This window comes from Hemicordylus capensis, chromosome 2 (genome assembly GCF_027244095.1).
Source record: "Hemicordylus capensis ecotype Gifberg chromosome 2, rHemCap1.1.pri, whole genome shotgun sequence".
NCBI classification, from domain to species: Eukaryota; Metazoa; Chordata; class Lepidosauria; order Squamata; family Cordylidae; genus Hemicordylus; species Hemicordylus capensis.
The window spans coordinates 285,475,432-285,503,121 of NC_069658.1; the positions used below are offsets into that span (position 1 = coordinate 285,475,432).

Consider the following 27,690-nt stretch of genomic DNA (forward strand, 5'->3'; position numbering starts at 1 on the left):
GGCTGGGGAGAGAAAGAGAGAGAGAGAGAGAGAGAGAGAGAGAGAGAGAGAGAGAGAGAGGAGACTGACACTGGAACAAAAAAAGAGGGGATGAGTCCAGCACTTATATTCGTGACCCTAAGCCCCCCCCCGGGGGGGTCACTATGAGACATTGCAGCTGAGAGCTGAAGCTGCCAGGGTCCTAGCTCCAACAGAATGGAAGGGGTGGGGGAAAGGGAAAATGGGAGCTGAAGACCACTGCAGAAGGTTTTCCTTATATTCCTGACTCTAATAAGGCTTCTAAACAGACTAGGAGACTGCATTGCTAACTCAAACTCTAAGAAGTTTTCCCCCCTCCCTTTTAGCCAATGTGTCATAAACGTTCTAGAGAGCTGAGACAAAATTTTCTTCCACCCTCAGTTTTGCCATCCCATTTTCCAACAGTTAAATTATCATTTAGGTGTTTTTTAATGGGAAGTGAAAGGTGGACTGGCTAGTCTCCCTTTCCCTTTAGAATGATGCTATTTGGTGATATAGCATGGTTCTAAAAGGAGGGGGAAATACAGGTGAAACTCGGAAAATTAGAATATCGTGCAAAAGTCCATTAATTTCAGTAATGCAAATTAAAAGGTGAAACTGATATATGAGACAGACGCATTACATGCAAAGCGAGATAAGTCAAGCCTTAATTTGTTATAATTGTGATGATCATGGCGTACAGCTCATGAAAACCCCAAATCCACAATCTCAGAAAATTAGAATATTACATGGAACCAAGAAGACAAGGATTGAAGAATAGAACAATATCGGACCTCTGAAAAGTATAAGCATGCATATGTATTCAGTACTTGGTTTGGGCCCCTTTTGCAGCAATTACTGCCTCAATGCGGCGTGGCATGGATGCTATCGGCCTGTGGCACTGATGAGGTATTATGGAAGACCAGGATGTTTCATTAGCAGCCTTCAGCAATTCTGCATTGTTTGGTCTCATGTCTCTCATCCTTCTCTTGGCAATGCCCCATAGATTCTCTATGGGGTCAGGTCAGGCGAGTTTGCTGGCCAATCAAGCACAGTACACTGTATACTTTTCAGAGGTCCGATATTGTTCTATTCTTCAATCCTTGTTTTCTTGGTTCCATGTAATATTCTAATTTTCTGAGATTGTGGATTTGGGGTTTTCATGAGCTGTACGCCGTGATCATCACAATTATAACAAATTAAGGCTTGACTTATCTCGCTTTGCATGTAATGCGTCTGTCTCATATATCAGTTTCACCTTTTAATTTGCATTACTGAAATTAATGGACTTTTGCACGATATTCTAATTTTCTGAGTTTCACCTGTAGTAGCCAAGAGGGCTAAAGTCTTTATGCAAATTACTACTCCATGTTCTGTAGAATGGTGTGAGCACAGGATCTTCAATATGCCAAATTCTTCTTGCTTTCTGAGGTGCAGAGCGCTGTATAACCTTTCCTCCACGATATATGGACAAGCCCAAGTGATGGTGAAGAAGCAAATATAACCCTACACTTACAATGTGAAACCATGGACCCATTGCTTCCTTTAATTCCCTGTTCAGTAACAAGCTTTGCCAGAGGCCCACTTAGAGAAGATTGAGGCTCAATGGGCCATGACCCCAACACCTATCTTCCCTACAGGCCTTCTCTACTAAGTGGTGCCATTCCTATGGCTTCGACTCAGTCACACACACATGTATTATCTTCAGCTATAGGCCATGAATGAGTTTTTAAATAATGACTACAAATGGAGTAATGAAACAATTTTGTTCTTGCACACCACTAGTATTCAAAAGACCCAAGGCTTATCTGAATTAATTAATACTTAACAGGTTTCATACAATTTTTATAATGCTGTTCTCTTATGCCTTCAGAATTCAGTCTTGTTTGCTACAGTAGATAGCTATATAAATATATAAGGCTCCTTCTAGTAAGACTGATTCTGAATGGGCCAGTTCAGATGATACTCTGAAGTGCCAGTGGTTGGAGGAACATGGGTACAACTCTCTCCCCCACTCAACTTAGCACACCACCTTCTAATCAAATAGAACGCCCCCCCAATGTAGTATTAAACACTACATTACAATTTCAATGAACTGCCCCTCCCCAACACACATGCCAGGGGTGGCCCAACAATGTGCCAGATGATGAGGGAGCTTTGTACAGCCATGAGCTTCCCACACACATTTAGGATGGAGGGTAAGTTAAGGCATGTCTGGAAGTGGAGAGCTCTACGTATTCCAAGGACTCATATGTGAAAAGGCAAAAAGATGGACAGCCTTATGCTTATGGCTTCTAGGGCAGGTTTGTTCTTTTTGCTCCTGTTTTGTCAATGCTCTAATTTATTTATTTCACTATGGCTTAATTACACATTGAACTGATTAAAGTGTAAAAGTTTGCATCCGTTATGACTTGCCTGGAATGGAATGTGTGAAGAAGGAAGTGCCCTGAAACAAACTCAACTCTTGTTGCTTAAAATGTTACTTGATCTCACAAATGTTTGGTTTTATAGTGATTCCTGGTGGGAACCACAGTGATGCAGGGCTTCCTTTCAGTTATCAAAAAAATGAATTGTGATTAGTTCTTCATAAACAGATCCTTGTTTAAGTAGCTTCACCATTGTTCTCCAAACATATATATCAGACACTGATAGAAATGTGGGAAGGGAGGGTGCAGTCTTAAAAATGCAAGCTGTTCTTTCTGGCAATGGTATCTAGGCATCGACTTTTTGTGCCATTATAGTAGCTAGATGGAGCTGTGAGTCTCTTCCCTGCTGCACTTCAGTGCCAGAGATCAGAGTTGGTATGGCATCCTTCAGCTCTGCACTGGTTAGGTGATTCAGGAAGAGTCTCAACTTGGCTTCTCAGTTATGCCTGGCTGCTTAATGGTTTGATTCACTGACCAAATGATCAATATTCTCTAACATCAGTAAGTAATCCCAAAATGTGTCTTTCACTTCTAGGACAAGGCTCAGCATGTCTTGCCTTATGTTCAGTATAAGGTAGACCTTACTTTTTGAGTATTGCTTAACTTTATGATGAATGGTTTCTTCTTACTTTTTGTACTAACATGCACAGGAACCTTTACTAGAAGAATCATCAAAATGTTGCCTGTCTGTTATTCTCTCCATGACTAATAACAATTGAAGGGGTTGAAATTTCATCCAGAGATTCAGCATGGGGGAGCTGATCTCCTGAAACAGCACCACACACCAACACTGTGAATGCTTATAGCAAAGTGGGGACAAACCAGGGGAGGCAACAACAAGTTTCCATTATATGGGGAATTCTGGTCACCATACCTAAAGAAGGACATTGTAGAACTGGAAATGGTGCAGAAGAGGGCAACCAAGATGATCTCTTTGCTCTCCCTGCAGGGGCCACATCTTTGCTTTCTGTCCCAGGGCCCACTCCAACCTCACCACTACACCCCTTCTCCCAGGTAACATGGAACCTAGCCCTAAGAAAGAGTAGTAAAACTCTCTGGAAGGTCATGTAGTTAGATATTGAAATCTGACGGAAGCCAAATGAACTATAGCCACCACTCTAGTCGTTGTTAACACAAATAAAGCAATGTAAAGGCAATTCCACATTCTCAAGGAACAGAAGAGATGTTAAGATGCCTCTTATTCACTTATAGAAACAGTAAGCCAGAATGGTACAGTTATTAGATAAAGAGTTTGAATTAGATGGGGGAAATCTGACTTTGTGGTGAGCACCTCCAGCCATGTCGTCAAAGGCTGTCATGAGTTATCACTTCCTTGCAACCTCATGTACAGTCTTCTAGTTGATAAATGGGATAGGCATGGGTGTTACCCTAAACTACTTGTAGGAAATGTAGCTTTCAAATGTAATTGACAATTTTAGAATTTGTTACAGATTATATTCAATGACATTCTTAGTATCTGTCATAAATTGTCCTTAGGCAGTTATTCAAACCTAGAACATATGTGTGCAAGATTTTATTAAATAATTTGGTTTCTTTACTTTTCCTGAATGATTTTAGAGGCTGTTCTCATGACACAAGCTGCCTGGGGTAACCCATGGAGCACATATTGTCTCGAGCACCAAGAGCCCTCTGCTTCTGGCTGCTCCAGCGAAGGATAGCCCTTTTCTTCTACTCAGTGTTTTACCGAGGTTGAATGAACAGTGGGTTCATTCTACCTTGGCAGGTGATCGATGCTGGGAAGAAGGCTCTGCCCCCCTGGCCTGCTGCCATTTTGGGCAGTGAGCCGGAGGGAAGGAGTGGTTGCACCGAGCACAGTGGCTGATCTAATGAGAGCAGCTTCTGCACTGATGGTGTGGGGTACTTTTGGATGTAGGAGGATTTCCTTGTCCCAGTCCCAGCTTTGGCCTCAACCATGCTACCATGCGGTGGAGGCAAAGACAGACGTCACTTGTCTGCCAGGAAAGGCAGCAAGCCTCTGCCTTCACCCTCATCCCTTCGGAGCAGCGGCATGAGATCATATGAATGACCTCTTTTTCTGAATCATAACACAAACCATTCATGAGAAACAATTAATATTAAGAATACCAGGAACAGCAGAATAATACAGACACTATTCAGCCACAGTTAAAGCTTTTTTCCCCATTCCTGTTATCATAGGTATTCCTAAATTCCCCAAAGAGAAGAAGGATCCTATCAAGGTAGACCATGGTGACAAAATGATCTTGCATTGTAACCCTCCCAAAGGAATTCCTCCATTACACATGTATTGGATGAACATTGGTGAGTACTATTACATCCTTATTGCATCATTTAAGGTTCTGCTACAAAGATTTCCCAGAACTTCAGCTTAATTAAAATGGTAGCTGTTCAGTAAAATGTTTCTTCTGTCTTTTAACAGCATACAACTGAATTGAAAAGGTTTGCAAGAAACTACAAAAGATTACAAACGGTGGAAGGCAATTATATAGATGAGTGATGTATCTTAGCTACTGCTGCTAGTCCATCTCACAAAAAGACAAGAAAACATAATGAAGTTAAAGAAAGAGGGGCTGATCTAATGAGCTGCTCCCTCTTTCTTGTATGTAGCGGATACTGAAAAAACGGCTAGAGAGCAGGAGGGCAAGAGCCAGATCATTTAAGTGAGAGAAGGAGAAAGAAAGAGCAGAACTGTCCTTTTCCTTTTTCCTTTACCAGGATTACAAAGTAGCCTCACATCTTCATGCGATAGGAGAAAGGGAGGAAAAAGCAGAAATGGCAAATAACCACTTGTTCAATTCAAAACCGGGCACTAACTTGAAGCATTAGAATTGCTTAGAGGGGCTGTGACCTACTTACTTACATATTTATTTATTTGGTGTGTTTCTGTACTGCCCCAAATTTGCATGTTTACAATAAATAAAGCATAATAAAACAACAGTTAGTCATTAGGACAACTTTAAAATCATATTAAACTCTCATTAAAAGATTAAAAGACACAAGTTCACTTGTTTATCCCTATGCCTGCTCCCCATTCCATGTTATTTGACTGAGTACAATGACAAGGAGTTAGAAACCAGAGTGCTTCAGGAGAAACAGGCTCTTCTGCTCCCCAGTTTACATCTCCAGCCTTGGAACCTCTCTCGTAGGAAGAATGTGCCATGACTCCATCCTCCTGTTGAACGTCCTCCTCTGTCCTCATGCCTCAGTTGAAGTCTCTCTTTATGCTGCCTTTTCTGGAGGGAAGGGAGTAACTGGAATTCTCCCTTAAGGATAAGGATAATCTTATACATTCAGCTCTCCAGTTCTCCCTCCCTCTCTCCATTATATTTCTAGCTAATCTGAGCTTTTTTCTTTTAAATCCAGTAGTATAATTCCTGAGTTTTGAAAAATCTACAGACTATTTTGGCTACCAAAGCAGCAAATTAAAAATGTAATGCGAGCTATAAGTGACAAGGTCCATGTGACAAGAGCAAGGAGCTTCTTGACTGCCATGATGTTTGTGATAGAAAGGACCTTTTCATAGGGACCTCATATTTATGGTCATCTCTCTCTAGAGAGTTCCAACTGGCTCTTTCACCTTATGTGTTTATAAAGAAATTAAAGACCTTTCTTTTTCAAAGGGCATTTTCTCTTTGATGATATTCATTGCAGTGTTACACTTGTTTAATGACACTGTTGACTGTTGTAACTGTTCTTAAATTGTGTTTTTAATGATGTTTTTAGTAATTTGATAAGCTCCTATGAGATGAATAAAAAGTGAAGAGAGATAAACTTTATCACGATCATAGATCAGACAGTACAACAAAAAGCGTTACATAAGACTAGAACATGTAATACAAACAATGTAGCAAGACTTAGCCACATTGAAAGTGATCTCCTTACAAAAGTTAGATAACAAAAACTCTAAATAAAATTCATCAGAGTGACCTGGCAACTTCCTCCAAAGAGGAGAAATTAGTTTTAAACTAGCATCACTATAAAATTTACAATAAAAAAATAACATGTGGGGTAGTTTCTATGGCACCCATTCCACAGGGGCAAATCCTTGAATAAAATGGAATCCCTTTATATCTACCATCCCTAACAGCCGTCAGAAGGGCATTTAGGTGGACAAGAGTAAATGGACGCCTAAATTTAGGGAGAAGAATATTATCTAAATATGCTGCCGTTCTGGAATTAAACAGTTGTTTCCCCAGATAGATACCACTCCTTAGATAGGTTGTATCCACTTGTAACTGAAAAGTTAGTTGTGTTGGTTTTGAGGCATTTACAAATATATCACACATGTTCAATTTTAGAATGATTGCACTCTTTATTGCAATATCTGCAGAATATTTTGTAAAGAATAGTGCTTACATTCCATTGTGTATCAGCAAAGGTATTTGTCTTGGTTACAAGTGCCATATTTTTTCTGCATGTTGTTGTGGAGAATTCGTGAATACAACACTGATTCTTTTAGACCTCATGACTCTTTAACATCAAAGAGTAATTTCCTTACCTGGGAGCAAGTACTTGACAGAACAGCAAGCTGTCGTCGTATCAGGGGATCATTACCATATCATCATTATATATTTTTTCCTTGCTAGATTTGCAGCACATCCCACAAGATGAAAGGGTCTCCATGAGCCTTGAGGGAGATCTTTACTTTGCAAATGTGGAAGCAAATGACAGCCGGAGTGATTATTGCTGCTTTGCTGCATTTCCGAGACTAAGGACAATAGCACAGAAAATGCCAATGACACTGACAGTTACACGTTGTAAGTCTGGGAATTCAATTTCCCCCTTCCCTCCTCACTCCATCTCCCCCCCTTCTGCCCTAATGCCTATCCCCAAATCTTCAAGCCCTTTGAGAATACTTACATGTGACATGTGTCTCTAATATGATTTTTGCTGAGGAAAATATATGCTAATATATTTATTTCTGTACTGGTATTGTCAACACAAGAGCGAGGCCTAACTCATAAAAGCATCTGCAGCTGTTGGCCCTCCAAAGCACTTCTGTTCTGCTCTTATATTTCATGGCTATAAAATCTAATAATGACGTGTGATGGAAATCAACCTCTTTTCACCAAATGGATCATTTGCAATTGGGTGGGGGGAGGCACTGAGGATTACTGAATTGACACAGGATAATTACTTTGAGAAAACTAAGAACAGTATGCCTTCATACCCTCTACATTTGTTAGAAGGAAAATGCACGTTCTCAAAAAACAGCACACCATCAAAAATTTCAGCACAGCACACCATCAAAAACAACAACACCGAGGTCAGAGTGGTTTACAGCGAAGTAGTTGTAGTGATATCCTGTATTTGGCAAGGCTGTTCTGCTATGCTGCTATCAACTGCAAAAGGTTACTATAAGGATGTTACGGAATTCCTCTCTTGCTGAAATTTGTGATATACTTCATGGTTCCAGACTCCCTTCACTCCTGAAAAGACCATTTTTAAAAAATATATGCCAATTTTTATGGATTCTATGCATTATAGTTATGGGGAAATGCATATTTAAATGTGCACTTCACAACATATTTTTACATAAGCTGTTTAGATAGGAAATAGGTTAAAGTCCTTGAAAAATAAATGTTCCAATATGCATTTGAATATGCATTTCAGTGCAGAATTTTTCTTGGTGATGAAAAGGAGTGTGTGGATTTTTAGTGGAAGAGAACAGAGTGGAAATCAATTAAAATGGAAAATATTCTGGTGAAATGGAAAGATCCATCCATCCATACTACTACATATTGATGCATATGATTGCACTAACACAGGACACTCTTCTTATAGCCAATTTGGGCCATGGGGCCAATTTGCCCTGTAAAACCACATCTGGAAGTGATATCTGTTGCCAGCATTGCCAGCACTGGCCCATACTATGGCAATGGCATACAATGACCTTCATGATGGCATCTGTCCCACAAAGTGCCACAGATGTTGTGTTTATTCAGCTAGCAGTTCTGCCTCCTGCTAAACTCTTATTTGCTGGCAAAGCAGCTCATAAGGCTTAGCCATAAATGGCTTCCTTTTGCACAAACATTTTACCATGGTGATGTGAATAAATCAAAATATCAGAACCATCCTCAAGATGGATTAATATGCTGAGACTTTTAAATGAACTTGATGAGCTTGTCCTTTAAATGTGGCATTTAAATCTAGTCCTTTAAATGTGGCTAGATAAAACATGCAAACAAATATAAGTAGTGCTAAGAAGAATGGACTATTTTATTAATGAAAATTGCTTTTCTGCCCAAGAGGCATGAGTCATTTGTTCCCCTAATAATTGGTTTTGTAAATACATTTCTGTTTTTCCCCCATTTAATTTTCAGTAACCAGTTTCCTTATTTTACTGCCATATGTTTCAGATATACCATTCCTCTGGAGTTTTTTTTTAATCATCCACAATCCTATTTTTGCCAGACCATTAAGACTGGGAAAGCCCTAAACAGCACTGTGAAATGGATGGACTAACCAGAGCAACAAAGCAAGGAACTTGAGCAGTGACCACATAAAAAGTGCACCAAGGCAATGAAAGCAGAGGTTGGGTTCAGACGTAACACTAAGCCAAGATTTAGCTCTATGTGAATGAGACTGTAAGCCACAGGCTCAAACATATCCCTTCCCCTCTCCTCCTCTGTGAGGCTTAAATGGTATTAAATTAATTGGAATTCAGGCTGTCAAAAACACAGTGAGAAATTTCACTAGTCATTTCAAAATATTCTTTTACCATACTTAAAATTACACTATTTTAGAATATGACCCCAGGTTAAAATAATCTAGATTCTAACATATGCTGTCAGTTACTTTACAATATCATTAATATACCATGTCATGAGTCTGCCCGTGAAGACCAAAAGAAAAGACAGATAAATGAATAAATGGATGACTGACTGACTGAATGAATGAAATATCCTAGCACCAATTGTCATGGTCTAATATACATGCAAAATCTTACAAAATTACAATACAATAATGGCCAAAATCAATAAATTCAACCATGATCCCTATGTATAGGGTTGCAATTTTGTGACCTTTGAACTGGATTTTTGACTATTTTTAACCCTTCCAAATATTTACTTGTTGGAGGAGACATCAGAATTCCCAGCCACACTGCCATTATTTGCCTGTTTGCTCCCACCCAATTTGCACTTTTCTTCTTGGCTGCTGACTGCTGTCAAGTAGCAGCAGAAAATGAAAAGGGTTAGAAAATAGGGATGTGCAAACTGGCTCTATTCGAACCACAGTTTGAATTGAACCAGCCTGGTTCAGCCGGTACGGGTTTGAGCCAGTCCAGCTCTAGTTCTAAAAGAATCCGTCCAAGCCAGTCCAGGGGATATACACGTAAAGGGGAATCCAGCGAGGATGCCCCTTTACAAATAAAGGGGCATTCCCTATGCAAGGTGATGGTGGGGAGAAAGGAGTACCTTCTCTTTGCAGATGGCAGGGATGGTAGAGACTCCTCCAACCCCCCTGCCAGCCTCTTGAAGGACAGCCTGGCATGGCTTCAGCGTGGGCCATGCAAAGGGGGGACTCTATCCACTAAAATGGGGTTGAAAAGGGCAGGTGGGGGTGGGTAGGAGGTCATCTTTACATGTGGCAGCAGTAGCTCCTCAGCACTGGCAGGCCAGCAAGGGCACAGTTTGGGCATGCACGGAAGCCATTTGTGTGACCTCCGTGCATGACCCCACCATTTCCAACCCAAATTTAGTTACTGGGGTCCTCCCCTTTTTCTTGTAAAAGGGAATCCTTACCAGATTCCCCTTTATAAGCATGCTGAATTGGTCAAATTGGACCAAACTGGTTTGAGCCAAACCGGGCCCATTTCGGCTTGAACTCGGACCAGTCTCCCTTTTGGGGAGGCTGGTTCGAATCGAATCCAGTTTGGTTTGAATTTGTTTTGCACACTCCTAGCAGCAATAACTGCCTATTTGGTCCTCCTCCTGGAGCTCTGTCTTGTTCTCCTTTTCGGCAAACACCCTTATCTGTTTTTCGTGTGTGATTTCTTCCTGCGAGAAGCCACTATGTGTTTTTCTCCTTCCCACATTTATGAACCATGTGTATGTGTATCTCACCCCCACTTGAAAGCCTCAGTTTGTGTGTATGTGTTTCTTCCCCACCCCCTTGTTTGTGCCTGAGTGAGAGATTTTTAACCTTTTAAAAATGATTTTCCAAGCCATACAACAAGATTCCAACAAGCATAAGCTAAAACTGTTAAGAGTACAAACTTGTAAGAAAAAGTCTCCCCACCTCCACAATACACTTTGAGGAAATTAGTTACTACAAAAGTATTTAAAGGGCGGGGGGGAGAAGGAGAAGAAGAAACAAAATTGATCTGTTCTTGTTTCTCTTTCTGTTTTTTGGTTTTACATTTGGTGGCTGCTGGGTTTGAAAATATTAGGGTGTTTACTAGCTCTAATTTGGTCTGGTTTTTTTCCTTGTGGCTTTGCTATTATTATTTATTAGAAATATGTATATGCCGCTGCTTCTTTTTTAGCAACAATGTTCTCAAAATAGCCACATATTAAAAAATATGAGAAAAATGATTCTTTACCCCCAGGTGGTGGTTCTTATAAGATTTAGTGGCTATTTTATTTTCCTCTGCACTTGTAACAGTAGCTTATATTTTACATATTGTCTTTTTTTAAAAAAAGTTTTGGATACCCCCAAATTCTTGCATGTGGCTTCACTCTTCACAAATTGCTAAGATAAGCATTAAGCATCCCCCCGTCAACATAAATTATTTTTAGCCTATTTTTATGCAGTTCCTTTTTAAACCGGGTGATGGGGAATGAGTTTTATAGGCTCCCCTGCTCTTGAAATGCTCACTTATTTTTAAATCCTAAGCAATTGCAGTAACTCCACATATCTCATTATCCACGCCTTCGTCGATCACGGTTTCATGTATGCAGAAGCATTAAGTATAGGTGATTTTTGCCTATCTGTGGTTCCTGAGTTTCTGGAAATGTACATAGTAGAACTTCACAAATGTATGGTACCGGAGACAGAGAAAATCTATCAAAATCACCTTGTCGCATTTTGTCACCATAAAAGAATAATCCCATTGCACCCACAGCTGAAAACTCAATGCAGTAAAAACACCACACCACTGAATTGGATAAAAGGCCTACACATTTATTAAGCATTTATAATGTCACCGTGTTAGCAACCAAATTTCACCCCACCCCATGCTGTGCAGACCTAACTTCAGTTGGTAATCAGACCAATGTGGCCTTCCCCCAAGCCTAATGGGCAACCACACTTGGCTCAGAGCATCAGATCAGACCAGTGCGGGTCCCTACTCCTCTTTGCCAACTTCAGAAATGCCAGGGTCCTTTTGGGGGGTTTCATCCCCCACCCCCAAGTCTTTCAGCCTTTGAGTTTTGTGGCATCCCTGAAGCAGGTATTTTGTGAAGTCCCCAAAACATAGCTCCTGAGCCACAGTCTCTGAGGACTAATTGACTACTCCCTCTCTTCTAAACCAGTCCAAGGGTGCTCATTGATCAGTCCTCCCTGTTCCAGCCTGCACTTCACCTGCCCGATTGTGACCTATTAAGCTTTCCAGTTAAACGGAAGGGAAACAGAATGGAGTAGGCGAAAAAACTTCGCAGCCCATCCTGTTGGGAAGCAAAACATTCTTGTCTGGTCCCAAAAGGATGACCAGTAAAATCCATTCTGCTTCTGGGTGGGAGGGAAGGTGAACCTGCCTGGTTAAAGACTGAGCAGCAGAGGGGTGGAGTGCCAAAATGGCCACCCTAACCCTCTCTGGGCCCAGCCAATATGATTTGTTTCATACCTTCCTCAACATATAGGGTGAGGAAATAATGCCACCTCCAGCATGCAGCTAGGGAGGGGCCACATTGCAAAATCACTGAGGAACTGTTTACCAAGTCAGGATCCTGCAGTCTATCCACAGCCAGTCTCAATGTGGAGATCACATAGAAAAATGTTCGTGTCAAGCAGGCTGTACAGGAAGACATCCATTCATCATTTACATGACTGGAAAGAGGCAGGCAGCCATTCATCATTTGCATGACTGTTTTTGAGAAACTGAATGTTGGCATGAAGAAGAAAATTTTTCAAAGTGCTCAGTTTCAGTGGGACTGCTTTGAGTACTTTCCCTCATCATGTCAGCCGAGTTCATTATTACTGTGTATGTGTACTGGCCTCAAACGTTTCCTCATGCAATTGTGGACGAGTGCATGACCAAGGTGGGGAAACCCCTACTGTTCAAACCGGTCCTAATCCTGACATTTTGGAAGGGTGTTGTCCACAAAGACTTGTTTTTATAATACCAAACTTAATTTTACAGCACAGATTAAATATATATGATTTGACAATTTTTGTATACCTTGTGTGCACATCAGTTCACTCTCACTGTGCATGCTTGCATTACATGGTTGATAATTTCAATTTGTTTTGAGTGAGAATAATATGGTAGTGGCCAGGTGAAGTATGCAAGGGATCTCTGCTCAACATGTGTTTTGTTTTGTTTTGTTTTTAAATTCAAATGGCAATCTCCTGTGTCAGTTTGGGGGAATTTCAGTTGCTCCTGCAATGCGATGCAGCATGTATAGGGAGAATGCTATTTGGAGTGGGCAAAGAGTAACTACAATTTGCAAGTGGTACAATTAGCACCTTCATGTCAAAAATCTTTATTTACTTTTATTGCTTCCATAAGATTGTTGATCAATTTCATCATCATTCATGTTTCCATTTGGTTTCCATTTTTCTGTTTATTTCAGCTAATGACTCCAGTTCACCTAGTGCTAGTGCTGATAAGGGTGAGTGATCACTATGTAGCACTTTAGACCACAATGTCTGTAGTGTAGTCTTGAACAGAATAATTGGGTTTACCAGTTAAAATAGGAGTTGGTGCAAAGGTGAAATGTTTTACTTAATATATGGAAGTATAAAGATGGTATACATTTTGATTTTCAGTCTTCAGACAAACTATTGCCATATGAAGAGAAATAACCCCGTATAGGAGAGAATGGTTACAATTCAATGAGCCCCATAGACACATTTACCAGCAGGCCACTTTTTTTCCTAACAGCTACTTGTGCTGTGCTGTAAATGACTGTTAAAACTGCACTAGCTGCGTATTTACTGTGGATATGCCAAACATGTCCATTTTTATAGAAATGCTCCCTAGTCCCTCCTTTCAGCACAGTATTTGAGAGTTTTGGGACACTTCTGTGGATCCTTGGGACACTTCCCCCAAAGCAGATAGGCAATTTTGTTTTTGTAATAGCAGAGCAGAAAAATTTGTTTGTATGCCTCCCAGGGATATGGTACAAGGGCAAGTGTCCCTCACCAAGTGTTTGCCTGATTACAGCCCTTTGCCATGGGTGTAGCTATAATTGAGCGGATAGGTTCAAAGAACCCAGGCCACCAGCTCCTGAGGAACCCCCCAGTGCCACCCCTCCCTATTTTCTTCATTATCTCCCTCACTCCAAGGGGCTGCCAGGGAGGGGAGTGAACAAGGGCCTCCTCGCCCCTAGGTATGCCCCTGTCCCGTGCTTAGTTCAATACAAACTATTGAGTTTAGCAAAAGTGGAAGTGGCTCGATCATAGAACCATACAGCAGCTTATAGACTAAGTTATTCAATAGTATTATTCAGGAGTTACTCTACTGGACGGCTAAATTTCAAAAGGATTTCTCAGAAATAATTTAGTCCAACCTCCTGTTCAGTGCGGGAAACGTCTACAGCATTCCTAATAAATGGCTATCCAGCCTTTGTTTTAAATCCTCCAGTGAAGGAGAACCCACTACCTCATGAGGCATATTGTTTCACTGTCAAACATTCCTTACCGTTAGGAAATTTTTCTGAATGTCTAGCCTAAAACTGCTTCCTTGCCATTTCAACCCATTGGTTCTATACCTGCCCTTGGGAGCAACAGAGAAGAAGTGCTCTTTTTCTATATGACAGCCCTTCAGGTATCTGAAGTCAGATATCATGTCACCCCTTAGCCTTCTCTTTTCCAGTCCCTTCAAACTTTCCTCCCGGTTTCCAGACCCCATCTTTGTTGCTGTCCACTAACCTGTTCCAGTTTACCAACATCCTTCTTAAAGGATGTTACAGGGCTAAAATGTAGGACTTCACATTTCTCTCTCGAACTTCACCTTATGGGTTTTGTCTCAATCTTTGAGCCTGTCTAGAACAGACTGAATCTTGATCCTGTCTTCTAAGGTGCTAGCTCTTCCCTGCAGCTTCATGTTCTTTGCAGATTTTATAAGCACCTCCTCTACTCGCTCCTCCAAGTCATTTATGAAAATGTTGAACAGTACAGGACCTAGGACTGAGCCCTGCGGCACTCCACTTGATTCTTTCCTCCAGAATCATATGGAATCATTAATGAGTACTCATTGAGTACACTTGTTCAACCACCTGTTAATCTAACTTTCACATATTAGGGATGTGCAAATTGATTTGGGTACAAATCTATTTGTACCCAAATCTAGCTGATTCGGGTGATTTGGAGACAAAACAAATCAGCCCTGTGGTCCATTGGCTAGATTTGGGTACAAATCAAATCACATCTGATCAATTTGAATCGATTCAAGATTCGATTCAGCCTTCTCCATTGCTGCCCCGAGGCTTTGGAACACACTTCCTGCTGAAGAAGAGAAGAGTCTCCCCATCTCTTACAACTTTTAAAAAGGCAGTCAAGACACATTTGCTCACCCAGGCTTTTAATTAGATATTGTTGCAATTGTGTTTTAATAGTTTTAGTTTTAAATTTTAATTTGTTGAAATGTGCTAATAGTTTTATTGGTTGTGTTTGTTGTCTTGTAAACCACCCAGAGAACTTGTGTTTTGGGTGGTATAAAAATGTGTCAAATAAATAAATAAATAAGTGAGTATGAATGATCACCCAGATTATGTAGAATCTGACTGATAATTTCAGGAACAGTTGAACTCTTCTTACTTCAAGAATGACATTACTTTCCTCCCTTTATAGCAAATGTATTCAAGGAGAGAAAACCAAAACTCCTTATTCCACCTGAATCTAATGGCCATAGCTCGGTGGTGACTGTAATGAAAGGAAATGATCTTTTTCTGGAATGCATTGCTGAAGGACTGTGAGTATTTCTATTTATACTCTACAAGAAGATAACTGGAGAAAAAATTAGACACTGCAATTGCAAAACAATGGTTGTAGATATGATGTATAGAGTTATTAAGTGTTCATTATTTTAAGGGAATTCTTATTTCAAGTAATGAAATAAGTGTTCATTATTTTATGGGAATATTTGCAAGTTAACAGTCGTAAGGCAGTGTAGATGGACGCCTAAATTTAGGGAGAAGAATATTATTAGCTTTTTCCGTAGAAGAAGAAATTTGTCTTACGCATTAGAGAGACTTGCTATAGAATTATGAAAAATTCAAAAAGCTGTCAAAACCTACAATTTAACTATGAGCAGGGATACTTACATTTTGTCTGTGGTTGTACTCATTGGCTAAGAGTAACAAAGGTTCATTCATGCTGGCACCTTTTGTTTGAAACAAAAACTTTCTTGCAATCATGCACCTTAAAATATTGACAGGTGTGTGTAATTGTCTTCATAGTTGAGAGTGTCTATATTTCTGTACTGTAAAATGTTTGTTCTGTAAAAGGCAGATATAAATCTAGAGCGCAAAGTGAAAAATGTACAATGCAAGCTGGGGAATAGTATCATTCTGAGAATGCCAAACTGAGCAAGATTATTTGAACAGCTTCATTGTTTGCATGAATTGGCTAGCAATTAGCAGCAAGTGATTCATGCAGAAACACAGTGGCTCTTCTGAAGCTGGGACTGTTGCACACTCTGAGAGTGAAATGTGGCTTAAAAATTGCTTTTGCTATCAGAAGTTCAAGAAATATAGGTACACAAAACTATGGGCTGCTTCAGACATAATGTGGAAGCTCACTTAAAGCCAAGCTCCTCGTGACATCTCTTAGCTTTGGGTATGTGTGCTTCCCTCCTCCCATCCCCATGTGAGTGGGGATGTTTATCCTATCTGTGTTAAAATAAGCCTAGATTAGTTGTGTCATTCAAACCCACTAATCTTGGCTTATGCTAACCTACTTGCTTCAAATAACCTGAGATTTGTATCTTACTTCAAACCTTTGGGTACAGATCTCTGGTTATTTTGTCATCTTGTTTTATTAAATATATAAATTAATGGGGTGTGTTTTTTTTACACAACTGGGCAATCACTTGAGTATGTGGAAACTATGTCTTCATTGTTGGTTGCCACTACCCTACTTACCACCAATTTCACTGTTAGTGTATGAGAAGAATGAGGAGGAGCAGGAGCAGAAGATAATTGCAGAGAGAACTAGGTTCAGAGACATCACCAAAACAGTGAAAGGCATTAAAGGAATTTTCTGTATTGAATTGAATAGGTTATAATGCAGATCTTTGGCTGGACAAAGTCAAACTTTCCCCATGGGTTGATGTATATTACCTTTAAGAAGATTTATAAACAAACCTAATAGTGTTGATGTTTCAGAGAGACCAAGGAAGATGTTACTTGAAGACAGAGATACCACATATATTATAATCGTTTTGCTCATGGAAAAGCATAATGTCTTTTTGGAATCTGGAGCTGTGATAAGTAAGCTGGGGCTCGGCATGTTGCCATCAAAACAGATGGACACAGGAGTAAACAGACACGAATCTGGCCTATGTGTGCCATGTACAGTGCTGGCACCAGGAAAGCCAGCTGGGAATGTTAAGTTAGCAGCCTGCCCTGAACTTCTGTCTTTCTTGTTATAAGAGTGTCCCATTAATTCTGCAAAACACAAAGTCGCTTTTATATTCAGTTGCCTAGAGAATTAGCTCTGACTGGGCAGGCACAGAATTGATTAGTGTCATCACACTGAAATCTTTAACCCCATTTATGGCTGCAGGAGCCCTAGTGGAGTGGGATAAAGCAAGTTTCCTGGGCCTCTCTGGACATGCCACTATGTTTCTGTAGCATTCCCCTATTTCTTAATCTGCTTTTGGCAATAGTCCATCATCTAAACATTTGGCAGTGTTTTTTAATGACAAGCTCCAGGCAACGGAAGTCTATGATCTGAGGTTTTAACACTGAAGTATGTATACAGAGAGGTGATTTATTCGATGAATTGAGAAGACAATATAACAAAGATAAATGACTGAACCGCCCTTAGCTATTCTACAGGGGAAACATGACAGTGTAATGTTTTAAAATCTAAATACACTTCATGTGTCTCTCTTTTTCCACCATAGTCCAACACCACATCTACACTGGAGGTCGATTGAAAAAGGCAATGTTGGCAGAGGAAGGGCAGAAAATTATGGGAAGATATTGAAGATTGAACAAGTCACTACAGAAGATAAAGGGTTATATGAATGTGTAGCAAGGAATACTCTGGGAGAAACAAAGCATGAGTTCCAAGTTCATGTTGAAGGTACTGTGATCATATTAATTATAGTTGGGTGTGTAATATATATAATTAATTCCATCCTTTCAACCAATTATATTATTCTTGTTAAAAACAGAGGTGAATAAACCTACAGCAGGACAGCAAAATTTGGCAGCCTAGAAGCCATGTACTAGTGCTTGATACTTCTCTCCAGTACCAAGCATAGTACCAAATCCAGGACGCTTATCAAGATCTCAGTAGACCACCAAACATGACTAGTGGGAAGCATTAGGCCTCAGGTCTTATGTTGCCTAGAACTAATCTAACCCAATGATTTCAAGAACCTTGCATAGTAAAAGAAATTTGATTATTCTAATTCAGGGCGATGAAACTTGTAAAAGAATTTGTTCATTTCTGTTCATCAATGAACTGTCCAAGCAACCTAGAGGTTCTGAAGGATGCTTCAACCTACGCATACATTGTCAACAGACTGTTGAAGCTAGGACCCTGGCAGCATCAGCTCTCAGCTGCAATGTCTCATACTGACCACTGGAGCGGGTTAGGGTCATGGATAAAAGTGCTGGTGGACTCTTCCCCTCTTTGTTCTTTGACTAACAATTCTGTTTTAGTCTGCATTTTATTTCTCCAGAGATGGCTGTTTGTTTTGATTTCTCTCTTCAGCCATGAGCTATGGCTGAAATTAAGCTACAGGCTTTTCCACATTTGTCTGTAACCTTTTCTTTAAATAAATGATTGTAGTTCTTCAATACGAAAAAGCTGTCTCAAGACCTCTTGCTTTGCTGCTTTCTCAAACTGGTTTTGCTCTCTTATTTGGGGACTGAACTGCCATTCTTCCCCTACAAAGGGTTATGAGGCCAAGGAGCCACTAGATAAAAGAGAAAAGCCGAGAGAGTTAAATAGAAAGTAAAGCAAAAAGAAGAGCTTTGGAAATGGAGCCAGCACAAGGATGCCAGATGGCTGAAAAGCTGCAAGGTCCTGGTTACGAGCTCTGGTCTTTCAAGATGGAGATGCTCTTCAGGAGTCATGGACTTAGCAGTGTTCTGCACACCCAGCATCCTGCAGATGCAGGAAAAGAGCAGAAAGAATGGGAAAGAGCAGATTAAAAGACATCCAGAATTATTTGCTTGGTGATGAGTGACCCAGTCTTAGTGCATTTAAGTGACAAAGAAAATGCAAAGGATATGTGAGGAATTCTGAAGGGATTATATAAAAATAAGTCTGTGGTTTCCAAAGTGCAACTAGTAAGAAAACTGAGCAATAAAAGACTTGGAGAAGGAAAAAGTCTGTCCAAGTACATAAATGAAATGTTAGAAATAGCTAGGCAACTGCAAGCTCAAAAAGTAATAATTCCAGATTTAGTTGTGATGGTATTGCTGTTGATTAGTTTGTCACATTACAATGACAGTGTGACTAGTGCCTTGGGAGTCAAGGAGGATGCAGACTTACTATTTGTAATTAACCATCTAGAGGACTTTGATTTGTGCAGAAGGGATGATAAGCAACCAAAGGAAAGTAAAGAAAATGCATTTAGAACCTTGCAAAGAAATTAGAAATGCTTTATTTGTGGAAGCTCCAAACACTGTGTCCCAAGAATAAAGTGTCCCAAGAATAAAGTGTTTGCAGACAAAAGGCAAGCAAAACAAAACTGGAAAGAGAGTGAGTCATCTGGGGACACGGTACAGAACTTTCAAGCAATCAGGGAATAAAGCTAATAAGCAAAGGATATAACTTGCAAGGACAGATAAAGATTTGGAAGCTAAGTCTGAAAAATACAGCAGTGGCAGCTGCATTGACTCAGGTGCTACAAGCAGCCTGATTAGAGAAAGGGAGATATTTATAAACCTAGATATGAGTAGTAATCCCTATATACTTGACTGATGGAAAACTGATGTATGTGGAAGGGAAAGGATCTGCACAGTTACTCTCTAAACTGGAGAAAGGAGAAACCATTCGATTACAGTTGAAGAAGCTTTGTATGTGCCTACTCTAGAAACAAGTCTGATGTCTGTAAAATATGCTACAGAAAGGGGCTATGGAGAGGAAAATTTAAAGGAAGGCACTGTTTCATTACTCATAAACAGGAATTGCTTATGAAAGCAGTTTTACAAGAGAATGGATTGTTGGAAGTAGAATGTGTAACTGAAAAGGCCAAAACTGTGAAGGAATGCACACACAAAGGATGTCTGAATTTGTGGTGCAGAAGGTTAGGCCATAGAGATGCCAAAATATGTCAGGCTGAAAATTTGGAATTGGTGAAGGATCTAAAATAGCCCCCTGCAGCACTGAATCAAAGTGTGCATGCTGTATAAGAGCAAAGGCAACATGGCCTGCTTTTCTTCCATGCAAAGAAAGAGAAACACAGTATCCTTTGGATCTGATTCATAGTGATGTTTGTGGACCTATGCAAGTTAATACACCAGGAGGGAATAAATATGTTCTTACTTTCATTGATCACTATTTTAGATTCACATATACATACCTGTTAAGTGAAAAGGGACAAGTACTAGAGAGACTAAAAGAATATGTCGCAAGAGTAAGCAACAAGTTTGGGAGAAGGCCACAGATCCTCTGCACAGACTATGATGGAAAATACACTGGGAATGATGTCATAAGATTCCTAAAGGAGAAGGGCATTGAACATCAAAAGACTGTTCCTTATACTCTGGAGCAAAATGGAGTGGTGGAAAGAAAGAACTGTTCTCTTATGGAAATGACAAGATGCATGCTTGTAGATGCTGGTTTGGCTACTAAATTTTGGGGAGAGGCAGTGATGACTGCTACTTACCTGCAAAACAGATTGCCAGCAAAGGCCACAGGAGCAACATCACATGAGTTATGTCATGGCAACAAGCCCATTTTGGGTCATATAAGATTGTTTGGTTCTAAAGCATACACCTATATACTAAAAGCCAAAAGGACCAAACTCAACTATAGGTCTGAGGAAGGAATACTTGTTGGCTATTCCATAGGATGTGAAGAATATAGGATTTTAGATCTTGCCACAAAAATAACTAAAATATACAATGTAGCATACTTTGAAAAACCAACCACTAATGAAAAACCATGAAATGAAAAAGAAAAACCAATGAAAATGAAAAACCAACCACTAATGAACCACCAAACATAGAGCCCAATTTTCAGTTGGAGAAAGAATCAAGACATAATGACCAAAAGGAAGGATCCATTGTAAGTTTTACACCTGGCAGCGATTCAGCAGAAGAGGATCCTGATGATGAACAAAGGGTGTGGCATTCAACATGACAAAATAAAGGAGTTCCACCTAAGAAACTTTCCTATATTGCAAAGGAGAAAGATTTCAAGAACCAAGCACATGGAAAGAAATTGATAACTTACCTGCAACTGAAGCACAAAACTGGAAGCAAGCTGTGAAAGAAGAAATGGAATCATTGCACAAAAAATAACACATGGACATTCACATAGCTACCTAAGGGAAGAAAGACTGTGGGGTGCAAGTGGATTTTAAAAATTAAGCAAAATGCAGAAGGAGATGTCCAGCATTACAAACTCAGAATGGTGGCAAAGGGATATATTTTGCAAATATATGGGGAAGATTATGACGAGACATTTGCTCCCATTGTAAAACACACCTTAGTAAGGACACTCCTAAGCACTGCAGCAGCAAAGAAAATGCAAGTGGATCACATAGACATGAAAACTGCATTTATTCATGGAGACATTAAAGAAGATATTTATATGGAGCAGCCTCCAAGATTTGTGGAACCTGGTTTAAAAAAACTTGTATGTAAGCTGCAGAAAAGTATTTATGCAGAAAAGTATTTATGGACTAAAACAGGCTGCAAGAGCCTGAAACGTCAAATTAAACCAATTGCTAGCCAATGAGGGATTTTCCCAAGATAAGGCTGATCCTTGCCTGTACTCGAGGCTCAAAGATAACAGATGGACCTATATACTTATTTCCATTGATGATATGATAATTTGTTATGAAAATAAAGAGGACAGCCTTAAAATAATAAAGCACCTGAAAAGTGTGACAGAAGCAAAAGAACCCGGGCCTATTTCACACTATCTTGGGATACACATAGAGAGAGAAGAGGATGGAAGCTATTTGCTTAACCAAAACCAGAAAATAAATGATTTACTAGAGTATTTGGGACTTACAAAGAAATGAGTACACCTATGGAAACAGGTTGCCTAAAATAGAAGGAGGCGAATGAACTTCTGCCAGACAACAGTGAGTACAGGACAGCGACTGGAAAATTTTGAAATGTAGCTTTGATAACAAGACCAGATATAGTTACATCTGTGAGAATCTTGAGTAGGAAAGCAAGCACTCCCAGCAAAGATGACTGGACTGCAGTAAAGAGACTAGGCAGGTACTTAAAAGGGTCAATCCATCTAAAATTAAAGTTTCCTGCTAATAGTGGACCCAAATTAGTAGGTTATATGAATGCAGATTGGGCTGAGGATCAAACAAACTGGAAGTCAAGCAGTGGTTCTGTATTTTATGGTGGTGGAGCAGTCAGTTGGCATAGCTGCAAGCAATCAATAGTTGCTCTCTCATCTACTTAGGCAGAATATGTATCTGCCACTCAAGCATGTCAAGAGGTGGTATGGCTGCAAAAGCTAATGTCAGATTTCAACACAAACCAAAACCCACTGAGATGTTCAAGGATAATCAAAGCTGCATCCAGATCTTAGAAATGGAGAAAATTAAAATTTTTGACATTGAATACATTGAAACCAAATATCATTATGTGTGGGATGCGCAAGAAAGGGGACTGGTAAAATTGCTGTATTGTCCCAGTGAAGAAATGGTAGCAGATGTGCTATCTAAGCCATTGCCCAGGGATAATGAGAGGGGACTTATAGACAGCAGCTCGAGCCGATGAGGAGTGTTGGAGCTAAGACCCTGGCAGCATCAGCTCTCAGCTGTAATGTCTCATAGTGACCACTGGGGGAGGGGGGTGTTAGGGTCATGGATAAAAGTGCTGGACTCCTCCCCTGTTTGTTCTTCCATTTTGTCTCTACAGAGATGGCTGTGTTTTGGTCTCTCTCTTCAGCCATGAGCTAGAGCTGAAATTAAGCTGGAGGCTTTTTCACGTTTGTTTGTTACCTTTTCTTTAAATACATCCCTGTATTTCTTCAGTACTAAAGAACTGTCTCAAGACCTCTTGATTTGCTGCTTTCTCACCAACCTGGTTTTGCTCTGCTATTTGGGGACTGAACTGCCATTCTTCCCCTACAGTGACAAGGAAAAATATGTCTATTTTACTGTGTGTACACATTTCAGAAACCCGCCACCAACTGAGTGGCCATAGTGTGCAACTTCAATATATATATATGAACATTATTTGTCTGTGTTGGTGTACTTGCAAGATGCACATAGCTTCCTACCTAGAAGAGATAACTGTGTTAAAAATGTGTCCCGTGGGAAGAGATCCTTACATAGCCACACATGTGCACTAATTGGTTTTGGTTGAGAACAAATTGCCCAGTATTAACCTTCTGGCCTTCAACTCAGAATACAACAATAATCCCTGCAAAAAAGCAAAAACCACACTATTTAACACTGGGCATATTTATACTACAGAAGTGTTACCAATGTTACTTTAGTTTAACTGTCATAGTTTCACACATGAGATCCACTTCATAGTTTGGAGAGGGTGCACCCTTTTTGGTTAAAGATGTTTAGTTCTGTTCAAAGAACTACAATTCCCAGAATTCCACAGGGAGAAAGAATTATTGTTCTGTATTGTTAAGTCTGTGGTGTAAATATGCCCTTAGTGTAATGGGAGAGAATACCAAGAGGCATTCACACTTTGAATTTTCACAGCTTCAATATTTGAAAATATACCATTGAAAATATGACATTATGATCCAACCATCACGAATCATTCCTTCTAATCACCTCAGAAAATTACTGAACAGAGGGAGGTAGGATAGCAGGTAAATAGAATGCTTTGTTTCCTAGTGTTTAAACTGATAGGTTTACCACTGTGTTACCCTAGTACAGGCCTGCTCAACTTCGGCCATCCTGCAGATGTTGACCTACAACTCCCATAATCCCTGGCTAGGGGAGAGGTCTGAATCCAGAAGTACTCCCAGACTGCAAACCTGTTCCTTTTGGGGAAGTCTTAATCCATCTAGAACAGGTAGATCAAAATCGTCTCTGGAGTCCTGACCCCACACAATAAGTACCTCCATCTTATCTGGATTCAACTTCAGATGATTCTTGCTCATCCAGCCCATTACTGCTTCCAGGCAGGCATTTAGGGAGGATATGCCAGCTCCTGAAGTTGACATCCAGTTGTAGGGGTGTGCACGGAACCGCCACACTGTGGTCCGGCACTGGGGTGGGGGGTCGTTTTAAGAGCGGCGGGAGGGTTTACTTATCCCTCCCGCCGCTTTCCTGCTTGGCGCCGTAAGTAGTAGTGTAATTGGGGCAGCAGGATCCCTCCCTGCCGCCCCTTCCCCAATGCGGCTTGGCAAAGCTCCCAATAATGCTTTGCTTGCGCGCATATTGTGCGCGCGCATGACATCACTGACGTGCACGCTCACACGTGCGCAAAAGCATTATTGGGAGCTTTGCCGAGCTTTGCAGAGCCGCAGCAGGGAAGGGGCGGCAGGATCCCTCCCTGCCGCCCCTTCCCCGCTGCAGCTCTGCAAAGCTCTGCAAAGCTCCCAATAATGCTTTTGCGCACGTGTGAGCGTGCACGTCAGTGATGTGATGCGCGCGCACAATATGCGTGTGCGCAAAGCATTATTGGGAGCTTTGCCGAGCCGCATTGGGGAAGGGGCGGCAGGAAGGGATCCTGCCGCCCCAATTACACTACTACTTACGGCGCCAAGCGGGAAAGCGGCGGGAGGGGTAAGTAAACCCTCCCGCCGCTCTTAAAGCGACCCCCACCCCCAATCCGGACCCATCCCTATCCAGTTGACATGGAGAAATAGATCTGGGTGTCATCAGCATACTGGTAACATCCTGCTCCAAATCCCCTGATGATCTCTCCCAACAGTTTCATGTAGATGTTAAAAAGCATTAGAGAAAGTACGGAGCCTTGAAGGACACCATACTTAAGCTCAGATTTCGAAGAGCAATGATCTCCAATCAACACCATCTGGAATCTGTCTGAGAGGTAGGAGCGTAACCACTGTAAAACAGTGCCTCCCACCCGCGACACCCTCAGACGTTCCAGAAGGATACTATGGTTGATAGTATCGAAAGCCACTGAGAAAGCCACTGGTCCAAAAGTACCAACAGAGTCACACTTCCTCTGTCAGTTCATCCATCAGGCCGACCAAGGCAGTCTCCACCCCATAGCCCGCCCGAAAAGCCCGAAAAGCAATTCCATTTAAAATGCAGTTAAACTACATTAAAAATACATTTGAAACAAGATAAAAATGAAACCATCAGTAACATATATCATGATCATGGCAACTTACATTTGTAGTATTCTAAAGAGAACTCTAATAAGTAGTCTTTTACTTTCTCACAAGCTTATAACATTGGCTACTTATCTTTGATTTAAAAATAATAATGCCAGTTTTAAATGATTTTAAAGTTAATGTTTTTAATGTTTAAATGATTTTAATTGTTTCATTGATTTAGTTTTGATTTTAACTGTTGATTTTGATTTTAACTGTCTTTATTTGTTGTAAACCGCCCTGAGCCATTTTTGGAGGGGCGGTATATAAATCAATCAATCAAACAAACAAACAAACAAGCAAACTGGAGAAGCAAATTTACACTGTTTCCAACAGATCCAGCTGTAATTCATTAACTCTAAAAATATCAACTTAAAGGAATATCATACCCTTCATTTAAGCATAGCCAAAAAACCCAAGTTCCTCATTTAACCCCTAAGGAGCCAAAGTGTTCAGTTCTAAAATCCATCATGTTTCTCAATGATGTAGAACTTTATCATTTCCATTATAATTTTTTCAGTTGCCCAAAACTGTACATCCCTGAAGGAATTTTTTTTTTCTCTTTTAAAACAGCAACTAACAAAAGGGCACTCATTTTTTCACATTTCACATTGCTCAGATGTTCACCAATACATCTTTTCAATGGCCTAGATGTCTTACCAACATACATTTCTTACAAGGGCATTGGATAAGATATATCATGCTAGATGTATTGTATGTGGTGATACATCCAAAGGTTTAGAAGACCCTGGCAAAATGTCCAGTGTATCATGCACATTCTCGCTATATTCACTCCTGGCTAGTATATCTTTCAAATTTTTAGTTGTCTTAAAAGAAGTGACTGGCTTTTCCTGACATATCATGTAAGATGTGCCAATGTTGTTTAATTTTCTTTTGTAAACTATTCGTAATGTGGTTACATGTTAAACAACAATGTACAGAATTTGAAGACCCCCTTCTTACGTTTCTGCAGAAGTTCTTCCCTTGGAACTGCTGTAGTTTTTCTCAAATTATTCTCTACCACTGGCTCAGGATAACTCTCAATGAAGTAAAAACCTTTTGGAGGCTCACAAATGAAGTAATATACAAAAAAGAACCCCAAATAGAAACTATCAATATATATAAATAGATTGGATGATGTGATCCCACAGTTTAATCAACTATGAATATTAAATAATGTCATTTCATCAATATCAATACACAAATCCTAATTGCTAAAAAGCTACCGTATAAACGCACACTAAAAACACACATAAAAGCTGTATATAAATACATAAACAAAGTCTCTTTAAAAGTCCAAAAATTCAATTTTTAGGTGTCTCTTGATCTATATAGTCAACCTTACTCAGGTTCCATGCATCTGTCCCAAGTTTCCACTGTGCAGTGCCACCAAGTGTTGGAAGATGTATTTAATGTTCTTTTATACTGGGGCACAATCCATATGAAGGTAGTTTTATGCTTCCTGGAGCTACGCCAGACACATTTGCCTACTTCAGTGGTGCAATATAGAGAATTCTTTAATACAATCTACACAATAAAAAAGGTTCTTTCAAAAACATACTTTCAACATGGTATGGTTCTCAGTATGATCCATGTATGTACCTACTGGAGGTGGTGTTATATAAAGAATTCTTCTATATTTCACATGGAAACCATTACGGACTGCTTTGATTTAGTAATAATTTGATTTATTATTAAATCAAAGCAGTGGTGCCTTAAATAGTGTTGTCGATGGTCACAAAGGCAGGTTATTGTGGGTACAGGAGAATTGCCATAGGAGCAGCACTGGTAAACAACCAAAGACACTTTTAAAGTGAAAGGGAGTTTCCATGGGACAGCCTCTCAAGGCTTTGGGATCTGGAGGTGACTGGGAATAGACTCATTTTAGTGTTTGTTTACTTCACCCACTCAGAGCTATGGGAATCAGGAGGCAGTAACACAGGTGAACCTACCTCTACACAACCAACTATGGGGCCTTAAAGTGGGAGCAGTGGTCAGGTGACTGATTTCTGAGCCTGTTTTGATAGCACAGGAAATGGGTGGAAGCAGTAATCAGCCTAGATGATGGACTGATGCCCTTTGCCCTGTGACTAATACCCACACTTTGGTCTGAGAGCTGAAAATCCATGTAAAAGGTGAATTAATAATTGTGGCCTGAGTTTCAACCTATATCTCCTCTGTCATCTTTACTTGGGGTCTGGGTGCAAGAAAGTAACACAACAAACTAATGACAAATTAAATACAGATTCAGATTGCGGACACAGTCAATTCTTTATTGCTCCAGTTAACAACAATATTAAATGATAAAACTGCCCATGCTACTGAGGAAAATGAGCGCTGAGAGCATAAACTGCATACATTTGTCTCCTGCTTCATTTGAATATTACTTCCTCCCTGCTCATCTCCCTTGTATCAGAGGAAATCTGGAGAGGAAATAAGCATTTCAAATATTTATGCTACATTTTCT

General features: G+C 40.2%; 1 protein-coding gene across 4 annotated transcripts in view; it reads left to right on the plus strand.

The window, feature by feature from the left end:
* The window catches only part of CHL1 (cell adhesion molecule L1 like), a 382,907-nt gene that overhangs the window by 268,180 nt on the left and 87,037 nt on the right, over nt 1-27,690 (plus strand). For 3 of the 4 annotated variants that reach the window (XM_053291775.1, XM_053291772.1, XM_053291773.1), the window contains 5 exons: nt 4,602-4,724; nt 7,010-7,180; nt 13,160-13,198; nt 15,381-15,501; nt 17,659-17,840. In XM_053291775.1, the coding sequence (XP_053147750.1) occupies nt 4,602-4,724; nt 7,010-7,180; nt 13,160-13,198; nt 15,381-15,501; nt 17,659-17,840 (636 nt within the window). The remainder of the gene's footprint in view (nt 1-4,601; nt 4,725-7,009; nt 7,181-13,159; nt 13,199-15,380; nt 15,502-17,658; nt 17,841-27,690) is intronic. The other variant, XM_053291774.1, reaches the window with a different exon arrangement.